The sequence below is a fragment of the Jaculus jaculus genome, chromosome 12 (assembly GCF_020740685.1).
Source record: "Jaculus jaculus isolate mJacJac1 chromosome 12, mJacJac1.mat.Y.cur, whole genome shotgun sequence".
NCBI lineage: Eukaryota > Metazoa > Chordata > Mammalia > Rodentia > Dipodidae > Jaculus > Jaculus jaculus.
In genome coordinates, this window is record NC_059113.1 from 48625428 (window position 1) to 48638575 (window position 13148).

General features: G+C 43.0%; 1 protein-coding gene across 1 annotated transcript in view; it reads left to right on the top strand.

Moving 5' to 3' along the window:
* Sptlc1 (serine palmitoyltransferase long chain base subunit 1) overlaps positions 1-13148 on the top strand; it is a 52982-nt gene that overhangs the window by 33733 nt on the left and 6101 nt on the right. Inside the window, exons 9-13 of the mRNA XM_045131782.1 lie at positions 937-1044; positions 4313-4408; positions 4982-5078; positions 6846-6900; positions 12194-12311. Of these exons, the coding sequence (XP_044987717.1) occupies positions 937-1044; positions 4313-4408; positions 4982-5078; positions 6846-6900; positions 12194-12311 (474 nt within the window). The remainder of the gene's footprint in view (positions 1-936; positions 1045-4312; positions 4409-4981; positions 5079-6845; positions 6901-12193; positions 12312-13148) is intronic.

The window sequence follows — 13148 nt, forward strand, 5'->3', positions numbered from 1 at the left end:
CTCCAAGGAAGCTTTTGGGATGCACACATTTGCACCAACTGTGAACTATTATAATAATGGAATAAAAACATTTTCTACATTCAGAAAATTCCATGAGTCTAAAATAAAACAGCTATTAAGTGAAGAATATATTTCCCCACGAAGTTTTACATGGAGTTAAACCAGTGTGTAATTGGTAATTATATGTCTGTATGTCTAAATATCTCCTCTTTTATGACTTGGTATTTTGCTGTCTGTGTTAATAAGTTAAATTGGACATTTTTGAGCTTTAAAGTACAATGGATTCCATTATTCATGATCGCTGTATTCTATAATACTTCCACAGATACTGAAATGGCAATAGTGCTATTGGGGCAGATACAGGCTGAGGCTTCTGTGAGCCTCTGGTCACATTGCTTAGTGTGTGTGTGTGTCTGTTTAAAGACACCTTGTGTGCTACATATTGTTGATTCATTCTTGCTGAATTCATGGTCCACAGCCATATAACTATTCCTGAAGGAAGCTTCTCTAACACATTCTCTTAAGGCATATTACAGCCTCCTTGCACTTAGGAACACTAGAAAGCACTTTAGCAGGACCATTGAACTAGCAGAATCAGCAAAAAGCACAAAAATGAAAAACATGGCAGTAGTGTCTGTGAAAGCTTACCTGTTCAAGAACAGTGTCCTGGCCTTAGCTGGTAACGTCTAGTCAGATGATTCCGTTCTTTACTGCTGCGAGCCTGCATACATCTTCTGACAGGCAAGGAGGAAAGAGAGGAAGGTGGGATGAACATTGGTTAGGAGTAGCCCATGAGTCTTAGCAAGTAAGTGAATTTGCAAGCAAAGTATTGAGAGTCAACTGGACAATCTTTTATAAGTTTAATTCTTCTTCCCCAAATACATTCTTATATGCTGCTTATCATGGTTTTAATGCTGGATTTTGTGTAATTCCCAGGTTAAGTTAAAATACAAATACAAAGCAAGAATCTTTCTGGAGGAAAGCCTTTCATTTGGAGTCCTTGGGGAGCATGGCCGAGGAGTCACTGAGCATTATGGAATCAATGTGAGTTCTCCATCAGAGAGAATTTCCCTTCTTTAGGAAGTTTGTGATTCTATTTGACCATATAGTCATAGGCACGAGAAAGTAGCCTTCATGCACTTTGAAGGTAATGACACTGTCACCTCACTAAGCTCAGGGTGGGACTGCTCAGCTAGCCCAGCCAAGGGAACCTGTCTTCCCTCTGGAAATTTTGTTCCGTTTACATGGAGTATTTGACTTTGAGTTTTCATGTGTCTTCTAGAGCAGTTGAATTTTGTGTTGTACTTCCTAAAATCATGAAGAATTTTCTGTGTGGGTGGCTACAGTGGCACACACCTGTGATCCCAGCACTTAGGAGATGGATGCTTGGGAGGAAGATTGCAAGTTTGAGGCCTGAGCTACAGAATGAGACAGCTCAAACACAAAAATACAAATCCCCCAGTAATCCTTAAGGAAGGATTTCCAGTAACAGTCAAAGGATTTAAGTTCTTTACGTAAATTTGGTACAATTATTCCAAATGGATATGTGTGTTCATATAGGGTATAAAAACAATAAATATATACATAATATTATTTATGGGCTGGAGAGATGGCTTAGTGTTTAGGCTCTTGCCTGCAAAGCCAAAGGACCCAGATTCAACTCCCTAGGGCCCATGCTAGCTAGATGCACAAGAGGGCGCACACATCTGGAATTGATTTGCAGTGGCTGGAGGCCCTGGTATGCCCATTCTCTCCCTCCCTCCCTCTCTCTCTCTCTCTCTCTCTCTCTCTCTCTCTCTCTCTGCCTATTTCTGTATATCTCTTTCTCAAAGAAAAATAAAATATTTTTTAAAATTATTATATACACACATACACATGTCAGAAACATCAGTGGCATGGACTCAGCAAAACCTTGACTAGAAGTCTCAAGCAGTTAGAGTCACTTTACCCTGCTTCATTTGCTAGAGGGACGTGGAGCACCGTGCCCGTGTCCCTGGTGTGCTGTGCTCCTGGAGCCTCAGCACTGTGAGGGCAGGCAGTCTTGGCACAGGGCTAGAGATACTGGGTTCCCTTCCTCTAACATGTGTACATTGAAGCTTGGCACACTGTTACAAAGGTGAACAGTAAAATGTAAAAGCTTGGGCTAGGGAGATGACTCAGTAACAGCCCTTGCTGTAAAACCGTGGGGGCCTGAGAGAGTTTATTCCCCAACACCCACAAACAACTGGGCATGGCCACAGCAGGCATTCCTGTAGCCTCAGTCTTGTGGGCAGCAGAAATGGGAGAACTGCTAGAGCTGACAGGTCAGCTAGTCTGACAGAAACAGCAGCTCTGGGTTCTTGAGAGTCTATCTCAAGGAAATAAAGCAGATGAGCAGTAGAGGAAGATACCCAGCATTCTTCTCAAGCCAGCACATGTGCATGCATGGGGCATGTGAACCTTCATACCTATGTGCAAATATGATACATGCACCAACCACATACAATACCACATCATGTATATTACAGCCACACCCAAATAGATACACACGTGCATACACTGTATCTGCACCACACTACACAATACCACACCATATGTATTGTGACCACATACCTAAATGAATAAATCAATAAATCATCAATCTTCTTAGATTATCTGCAAACTAGCACCACATTGTTCTGGAGAAAAATGTAGGATACAGAATAGTGCCCATGAAGTTACATTAAACCACATGGATCCAAAACAGACCGATATTCAGCACTTGATTAATAGAAGGCTTCATCTTTTGAAGTGCACGCCGAAGTGCGAGTGCATGAGGCTCCGTAGTCCCGGGGTTGCTGTAGAGGAATGAAGGGGTATTAGCTATAGGCAAAGCAGAACCATCCTTGAGTTTGGTGACTGACTCTGGGTGACAGGCTAACTTTGTACTTTGTTGCTTCTCAAAGCTTTCTATAATACAGTGTCCAAAATATAAGAGTAGGGTTCCAGACATCTAGAGAGAATGTTACATGCCATGCCAGATCTATGGAGCACACAGAACTATGACAGGTGGGCTGGAGAGATGGCCTAGCGGTTAAGCACTTGCCTGTGAAGCCTAAGGACCCTGGTTCGAGGCTCAGTTCCCCAGGTCCCACATTAGCCAGATGCACAAGGGGGCGTACGCGTCTGGAGTTTGTTTGCAGTGGCTGGAAGCCCTGGCGCGCCCATTCTCTATCCCTCCTTCTATCTGTCTTTCTCTCTGTGTCTGTCACTCTCAAATAAATAAATAAAAAATGAACAAAAAATATAAAAAAAAAAAAGAAATATGACAGGTAAGATCTACTGAACACTATCATGATCCTTGAAAAATCATTAGTGAGTGCCTGCTGTTGGCCCAGAATGGGACTTCATGCTGGGGTCAGAGCAGAAGTGAGGCCAGGGGAGTTCTGAGAGAGAAAACATAAGAAACCCACATGGTACATTTGGTTCATCACTGCTCATTGGATCCAATTTGGTCCAGATTGTGTTGGCAAGATGTCAAGTTTTTGGTCATTTCTGTGTGTGTGAGTTTGTGTGATTTAGTAATGAAAAGCAAGATGAATGGAAGGACAAGGTGCATAAAAAACAACTTTATGCTGGGCGTGGTGGTGCACACCTTTATTCCCAGCACTTAGGAGGCAGAGATAGGTGGACTGCTGTGAGTTCGAGACCACCCTGAGACTACAATAATGAATTCCAGGTCAGCCTGAGCTAGAGTGAAACCCTACCTCAGGGGAAAAAAAAACACACATAACTTTATGGTTTAGTTTTACTTATCTCAGGTCCTTCTGTGATGAAGGCCAGCCAGCTCAGTTTTTTAGCAAGAAACTAATCTCATTTTGTGACTACTTTTAAGTATTAAATGCCCTTAGATTTCTTCTTTTTCCTTTTTCCTCTCTTTATTTTCTTTTCCTCTTCTCTGTCCTCCCTTGACCCTCTTCCTTATTTCCCTCTCCTCTTTCTCTCCCTCACTGACTCTTGATGGGAATTAAATCCAGGCTCTGTATGTATGGTAAGTAAACACTCTACCACTAAACCACACCCCCTGCCTTCCACTCTACTTATTCATCTCTTCCTCTATAAGGCGCTGAGGCATGAGCAAGTAACAAGGCCATGTAAGCTGAGACACTAACAGAGACAAGCCATGATGCTATGATCCTTCAGCAGCAGGTTTTCTATAGTTTGTCCTTTATTCATGACAGTATTCTATAAATCCAGATGTGTACAGCCATTGTCAGTGTTCAGATTGTTACCTGTAGACTTGACTGACTTTTTTCTTTAAGATGAAGAATATTGCTGTCCACTTTTCTGGCAGATTGATGACATTGATCTTATCAGTGCCAACATGGAGCACGCACTCGCTTCTGTTGGGGGCTTCTGCTGTGGCAGGTCTTTTGTGATTGACCACCAGGTAAGCTCTTAAAGTAAAATTCCCAACATATTGTTCCATTGGTTATCTTAAAATGTGACTTCAGGGGCTGGAAAGATGGCTTAGCAGTTAAGTGCTTGCCTGTGAAGTCTAAGGACCTCAGTTCAAGGCTCAATTCCCCAGTACACACATAAGCCAGATGCACAAGGTGGCGCATGCATCTGAAGTACATTTGCAGTGGCTGGAGGCCCTGGTGTGCCCATTCTCTCTCTCTCTATCTGCCTCTTTCTCTGTCTGTCGCTCTCTAATAAATAAATAAAAATAAACAATTTTTTTAAATGTGACCTTAGAATACAAAATTTGACTCTTAGTTTATTAATTTATTTATTTTATTTATTATTAATGGATAATTCATAACAGTTATTCCCCACTTAACAAAAAGTTCTGGTTTTGGTACATGTGTTAGACCTCCTGACCCCTGTGTATCCTAGTCAGCAGATGGTAGAGAAATTCAGTGCCAAAACAGGGAGAAGGACGGAGGGAGAGAGTGAGAGAGGGAGAAAGAGAGAATGTGGACAAGTGAAGGTAAATGTCTGATTGTGTGTCTTTTCTCAGCGCCTCTCTGGCCAGGGATACTGCTTTTCAGCTTCATTACCGCCCCTGCTGGCAGCTGCCGCCATGGAGGCTCTCAACATCATGGAGGAGAATCCAGGTTTGATCTTACAGATTCAGTTTCTTAGCCATGGTACTGCCCAGGTTTTTAGAGGAATTAGCTAAGCAAACTGACTCTCTTACTTCTCAGGTTGAACATCATTAATCTAAAAATCCCAAATCCAGAACTTCTTAAGCATAGGCAGTTAGAGGTTCTCAGAGTGGAGAAGCTCAGTCAGCAAAGTCTGGAAAACTACAACCTGATGCACTTCTTCCCTGAAGCATTTCAGGTGGGGGAGCTCGCCCCTCATCTGCCATTGATGGGAAATTGGCTGTACAGACACAATGCACCTCATTGCTGTGGGCCAGGACTTGGAGCTGGAGCCAGAGCATGGCTGGCTATTCCAGCAGGTGGGGTGTCAGAAGAGGTGAAGGATACTGGCTCAGGGCCAAGTTTAGGTGCTCTTGTTTGTTAATCAATTGCCATTTTGTCTGCCTGCCTGCTTGCTTACTTGCTTTTTTTCTTCTTTCTTTTTTTTTTTTTTTTTTTGTGGGGGTGGGGTTGAGGTAGGGTCTCACTCTAGCCCAGGCTGACCTGGAATTCACTGTGGAGTCTCAGGGTGGCCTCGAACTCATGGCAATCCTCCTACCTCTGCCTCCCAAGTGCTGGGATTAAAGACGTGCACCACCACACCCGGCTTCTTTCTTTCTTTTTTCTTCCTTTCCTGAAACTTACTGGAGTGTCCTAGGTTTGTTCTATATAGTTTTCTAACTATTGTAGATACTCCTTTTCAGTCTTTCAGTCATCACTTTCATGTGGATTCTAGCTTGTTTTGTCAAGAGGCAACTTAGTGGGCAAATTCAAGTTAACAGTATGGCCTTTGTTTAAGGTAGGTAGTGTTGCCTTCAAAGCAGACAAGGAGAAATAGGCCTTACCAGGACTTCTGAGGCTGGCTTCCAGGCAGGTCAGAAGATGGGTACCAGGGTGCACACTCAGATGCCTACTGGAAGGTGGTCTGACACTCTGCCCGCTGATTACATTGTCTTCACTGGGAATTTCTGTGGACCAAAAGTTAAAATATCAGAAAGAGAGAGGGAGGGAAGGAGGAAAGGAAGGAAGGGAGGGAAGGAAAGAAAGGGAAGGGAAGGGAGGGAGGCAAGGAAGGAAGGAACTGCTACCAGGATTGCTGGCCTTTAATCCCAGCATTTGGGAGGCAAAGGTAGGAAGATCACTGTGAGCTCGGGGCCACCCTGAAGCTACATAGTGAATTTTTGGTCAGCCTGGGCTAGAGTGAGACCTTACCTTGAAAAACCTAAATAAATATATATAAATAAAATAACTGCTAATGTCAGTTATTTTCCAGATTCTTTAGAATCAAGAAATAATTTGCCAGGTGTGGTGGCATACACCTCTAATCCCAACACTTGGGTGGCTGAGGCATAAGGATCACTGTGAGTTTAAGGTCATCTTGAGACTATATAGTCAATTCCACATCAGCCTGGGCTAGAATGAGACCCTTCCTCAAAAGAAAATAATAAAGAAAGAAAAAGAAAAACAGATAGTAATAAATTTGTCCCTGTAATTCTTAGCTGGAATAGGTATAGAATCTTAAGAATCACTGTTTGGTTCTGGAGCCATTGCTCCAAACTTTGCTAAAACTGGAGTCTCGGGATTACAAAAGTCTAGTTGATTAACAGCCAGAGATGAGGCCTGGGTTCTGGGAAGTGAGTTCTTGGGAGTCTGCTAGCACATCTTCAGCATTCTAAACTAAGGGGGAGTACTGTCACTTGCTTCACATGGACCATCAGATATATTTTTTCTATGCAGGTATTTTTGCAGTTTTGAAGAAAAAGTGCCAACACATTCATAGGGCTTTACAAGGGTAAGTGTTGATGTTCACCAACCTAAGATGTTTGTGCACCATGCCTAAACAGCTATGAAAACGTAGATGGGATAGGCTCTGATCAGGTGACCACATTTGCCACTATGAAACAAGTCTGCATTCCTTTATTTATTGTTTAAAACTATTTGGCTATTTGTGTTTTCAAGAAGTGGTCTTTGCTTTTCTGAAAATTATACAGCTATGATATGCAAGATAAAAATAACCCAATAGCTTATTCAAGAAATGACCAAGGTATACACTGGCACACCTCTCCTCATTGTAATTCTGTTTCTCCATTGGATGACACTAGTTCTACTGTCCATGTTTCAGGTGAGTCCTTTTTGCTTCTCAGGCAAAGCATGCTTCTTTAGTTGTGAAAGTCCTATCTTCCTTGCAAGGTATGGGAACTAGACCCTCTACTAAAAGATGAGCAGTTGATAGCTGAGTAAGCTGCAGGTGTTCAGAAAAAATAAAGAGGGGGAGGCCATTGAAGGCCCTGGGTAACATTAACTATTCTTGAATGTTTTATGGTCAAGGCATATACATGGGTTCTGGTTCTACTAGCCAGTGAAATACTAATTTGCCAACAGGCACAACACATCGAAGACATGCACATTGATTAGCACCATGCATAGATGCCCTTCATGCTGGTCTTTGGCTGAGTCTCATCTTCCACATCCAGCTGTCATGCCTTTTCTTCTTTCTGAAGTCCCTGGCCTCCTGTCTCCCTCCATTAACTCTGAGTGGACATCCTTGCCTCATTTTATCACTCAGGATCTCTCTTCATAGCCATGGTCAGCTGAGCCACCCTCCCCTGTTAGAGAGAAATCCTCCCTAAGCCAGCAGAGTCCCTTCTTTCTTAAGGACTTGTCCCCTCTGTTTTGTCATTGACTCCTTCCCTGTCTTGGATTACTTCTGTGACATTCAGGTCCCCTCTGACCCTTGTCTTCAAACTCCTCTTGCTAGTGAGCCCCTCCCAAGCAAGTTCTCCACTTTTGTGCCTTCCTTAGTTCTGGTCTTCTGTGCTCTCCCCACCCGCATATCTCCTCCTGAGACCCAGCTGCTTCTCTTATACTTCACCCAGACTGTGCTGTGGGATCCCCAGTGACTTGTGGTGCTGAATCAAGGGGACCCACTTCCCTGCTCATCTGTGTCTCGGTGGTTTCAATGCACGTGTCCATCCTTCCTTGGGTTCTGCTACATCAAACTTAGGATGTAAGTTTTAATTTCTTCATCTTTCTTGAAGCTTTCTTCAGCACCTGCTCTTTAGGGCTGAGTCCTTGATTGTCCTCCTTGCTTCTCATTAGCTTCCTGGGTTGCATCCTTCCATTCCTGAAGCTTTACTCTTGTCCACGTTTCATGTGTGTGGACAGCTCACAGATTGTGTGTGCTCTCTGTGGCACACATTAGGGCTCCACATTGGGTGTCCAGTTGCATACTCAGGAGCTGTACACACTGGAAGGCATGTGGCAAGGAACAGCAAATGCAGCAGGAAGGAGGGGGAAGCGGGAACCCACTGTGAGGAGGGTCCAGGTCAGGAAGAGCCTTGTAGGCCAGGAAGAGCCTTGGTAGAATCCAAGCATGGTTTAAGGGGGAAAGTGGACTTGCTCCAGTGTCATGTGAAATGATATGTTGTACAACAACAAGAGCAAAGGAGAAGAGACATGCTCCAAATAAAAGGCAGTGTGCCTGTGAAATTGTGGTAACAATGAGAAGTGTTTGGATTCTGGGTATGATTTTAAGGGAGAGTCAGGTGGATCTAACAAAAATTCATACATAGAATGATTACGAAAAAATTCATACGTAGGATGAATGTGAAAGACCAAATCATGGTAAATCCTAAAGGCTTTTCTCTTTTGTTTGTGTGTGTGGTATGCATGTTTACGTGTGTGAACGTGCTCAAGCATGTGTGCGCACATGTACACATACATGTGTGGATAACAGCAAAGAACCTTGGTATTACTTGTTAGGTACCCCATTCACCTCTTTTTGAGACAGGTTCTGATTGATTGGAGTGTACCCATTTTGCTAGACTAACCACTGAGCCCCAGACACCTGTTTCTGCCTCCCCACCACAAGGATTTTAAGCATTAATACTGCATGTAGGTCTGGGATCAAACTCAGGTCTTCATGTTTGTGAGGGAAGCACTTTATTGACCAAGCTGTCATTCCAACCCTAATCTAAAGGCTTTCAATTTTTTAATTGTGTTTGTCATTAGCACATGATTAGTGTTTAAAATCTTTCCATAGGCAGAGGTCAGGAACTGGTTAAAGAGAATGACAAACGGCCAGTGAGGAAGAGGCAGACCAGAAAGGGCCATGGTTCTGGAAGCAGGTGGAGAAGGTCAGCATTATGGCCAGGGTGCTGCTGCCGTTAGTGTTAGTACAGGTGGAGCATTGCATGCTAGCCCTCTGATTTACAGCGCACGGCTTGTTGGGACTTGATGAGCACCTCAGGGAGTGGAAGCGAAGTGTGCCTGTGTGAAGAACGTGAGAGACTGGGAAGAGGAGCTGAATGCAACTTCAGTAACAGTTCTGAGGCTTGTTCAGTAAAGCAGAACAGAAAGGGGGTGATGGCAAGAGGAAAAATTTGGAATCTTGAAAAATGAGTATAGCCAATTTTGTTGTGTTTTTGTTTTGTTGTGTTTTTTTTTTTTTTTTTTTTAATGACAGATTTGAATAACATCCAAACTCTCTACTGTCTGGGAAGGTCTTCTCTTCTACATGCAGCTTCCCATTTATGCCTTGATATGGATTTGAGCTGTCTTCCATCTCATTGGCTTACTTGCTTAATCCTTAGCCTTTGATTTTATTACTAGATTTAACATTTATCACTTATTAATGTTAAGACACAGACTCCTCAAATTATTGCTAAAATTTTCATTGAAATTTCACTAAGAGAGAGAGAGAGAGAGTGTGTGTGTGTGTGTGTGTGGTGTGTTTGCACTTCAGTCACACTCAGCTGCAGGTGGAAACCACAATAAATCTCATCAACTCATTTCCTTCACTAGGTGCTTCTTCTCTCCTTTCCTTGTGTGCCTTCTAATTCTTTGGACATTTATTTAGCTTATTGCTTTTTTCTTGCTCAGTAAGTTTCTTAAAAGTAGATATTTTTAAAGCGGTGTCTTCAGTGCTTAGATCCAATGATTTTTCTTTCATTTCCTGTCACCAATAGTTCTCTAACCTCTGAGGTTGTGTTTGGGGAAAGTCACCAGCCTTTGCTGTCTGCCCACTGCATGTAGAGAAGGTGTTAGTGGCTGGCGTCCTCCCTGGATTCTAAAAACACTGTAGAGGGTATGGCTATCTGTTGAGGGCTCTGATTGTGGGGCCTAGACTAAGATTTGGTATTTATTTACTCTTTGGGGTAAAATGTTTTGGACAAATGTTTGCTTTCCTTTAAAAAAAAAAAGTTCCTTAACTTTCTGAACTTGACTACATTTTTATGTCCTTTGGTTTTTGTTAGACTCGTACCATTTGGCCTCAGCAGTAGATGCAGGCATAGTTTTATTCCCTCTTGCAGGCTGTCCTGTCTTCTCTGCCCAGCCTACCTTGAGTAGAGCACAAGCCAGATTAGGGGAAGGTGCCTTGTTTGTATGGGGAAGCCAGCCTGTTTCAGTCATATGAAATGCTGCTTGAAAAAGTAGATTAAGTTATCCACTGAGAAAACCTAAGAAAATTGGTTCTTTTTTGTATACTTATTCAAAATTCACAGTAGAAATAGAGTGAAAATCTGTTACTTGGTTCAGCAGTGGTGAAAGAACTAGTCTAGGTTTCCCACATTCCAGATACTCTGGATTCTAAGTTCCAAACTGGTACCTGCACCTTGCTCTGTTGAGCACACCTGGTGTGTGGTATTACATTGAAATAAAGGACTCAGAAGTTGTAACATTCAAGAGTTGTCTGGAAGCTGGGAAAAATCAACTTTCAGCATGTCCCAAGTCATAGCATAAGGTGGTTGTAGTATAATCTTTCTATAACTATAATAAAATGCCTGAGGCAACTAAATGACATATTGGAAAGGTTTGTTTTGACTCATAGTTTTAGATTTTCCAGTTCATGATCAGGTGACCTGAGGAAACTTTGGACTTCTGGCAAGTCAAGAAATGTGCCACAGAATCAACCACTTGCCTTATGCTAGAAAACAAAAGAAGATCCACTAACCATTCAGAAACAACCCCAAAAATCTGAAGTTCTGGAGCCCCTTCCAGTAGAGGAGGACATCACTAGTCATTCAGGGAACATCCCCCCCTAGGGACCTCCTGAGGTCTGAAGTACTAACACATGACCTTTGGGACAGTTACTAAACTGAAACACTTCCTATTCTGTAAAGGCTTTTTGAGCCCTGAGCTGAGAGCACTGAAAATACTGCCTTGTGTTTCATTTCATTCTAAGGGAAAAACAGATTTTTCTAAGTAAAGTGAACTGAATGAAAGCAGTTGATCTACAGTGTTTAGCCCCATTTCAGTAGACATGTGTCACTACTTGTCTCCTAGGAGATGGACCAAAAATCTTTTTGTTGTTGCTATAGGCTAAAATGGGATTAAGTGAACTTGGCTAAATAACATGGCTTATGGTTGTTATGACATCTGTAATAATCAATTTAAAATCCATCTCCCTCCCTGAAAAACCACAGATTTCTGTCCTGTTAAATCAAAGAAAGAAGAAAATCTTAATCCAAATAAAATTTAAAAGTATTCATGCAAATACACAGAACATTGTTCATTCTAAACCAGTTGCTGGTAGTCAAAATATGATGTTGCTAATGTTAGAAGAAATATTTATGTTCATAATGGACAGCATACATCCTGAAGACCTGAACAGTGACACAGAAGACATAGTAAGATATTTTAAGCAGCCCATGCGGGAACTGGGTAGGGTAAATGGTAGAAAATGGTGGTGCAGAACTTTCCGTACAATGATGCCTAGAGGCACCTCCATAGGTGACTCTGGAGCTGAGCCCTGGCATGTCTGCATTCTCAGGACAGCAGAGCACTGCAGAGGGATGAGAAGGGAAGACCAAGCCCAGAGGCCAGAGAGTCATGCGTCAGATGTCTGTAGTACAAAGAGTGAGGTTACTCAGACCTCCCATGGGAGACAGGAGACCACATTCGTGCGGCCATTTCCTGGACAGAGATGTTCTTCTCCAGCACCTTTCCTCAAAGGAGCTGGATGTGCCATCACAGCCGCCTGCTGTTATGTCCAGCAGCCGGAGAGTGCAAGCTTTGAGTTACGTCAGCATGAGAGCTTTGAGCCTGCAGAGTACAATGCCCTGCTTTTATGTTTGCTTCCCCAGCATCTCTGGATTAAAAGTGGTCGGGGAATCATTGTCCCCAGCGTTTCACCTACAGCTGGAAGAGAGCACCGGGTCTCGGGAGAAAGATGTAAAACTGCTTCAGGAGATTGTAAATCAAGTAAGTGTCTAGTCACACCATGAGCACCCTGCATCCCTGCCACCCTTGCCCTCATTTTACCATAAAGTCACTCCAGTGAGCTCCTCATTTCCTTGTCACCTCTCCTACCTCACTTTACCATAAACTAGGTGAGTATCCAGTCACTCCAGTGAGCTCCCCATTTTCCTACCATCCTCAACTACCTCATTTTTCAGGAAGATCCATGCCCTGAGGGATGAGGATGGCACAAGCTATTGGCTTCCACACTCACATCAGTACCTTGTCCTAATGCCTACGGAGAGGCTGCTGGCTTTTCCTCCCGGCTCAGCTCACTCCACTGTAGGTGTTAGGTTCAGTGCTGAGTTGTTCTTGCCTACACTCAGCCTCTTCCATGCACAGCCTTGCAGATCTTGCTTCTCGTTGTTTGCAAGGCCACGCTAACAGACTTGCTCTTAGGGGCATTGTGTGAAGGACTCATATAGCTGTTAGTGTGGCTTCACCCCCGCCTCAGAGATGGCCCATCAGCTGTCGTTCTACAGTCACAACACCTGAATTAACATGAAGATCTGCTCTTTTGAGTCATGCATAATTTGAGAGATGTATTTTAATTTTTCTATCTTATTTACTTTGGTTTGCATTTTGCCATTTTTAAAATTTATTTTTTCATTTATTTTTATTTATTTATTTGAGAACAACAGACAAAGAGGCAGATAGAGAGAGAGAATGGGCACACCAGGGCCTCCAGCCATTGCAAACAAACTCCAGATGAGTGCACCCCCTTGTGCATCTAGCTAACGTGGGTCTTGGGGAATCGAGCCGGGGTCCTTAGGCTTCATAGGCAAGCACTTAACTGCTAAG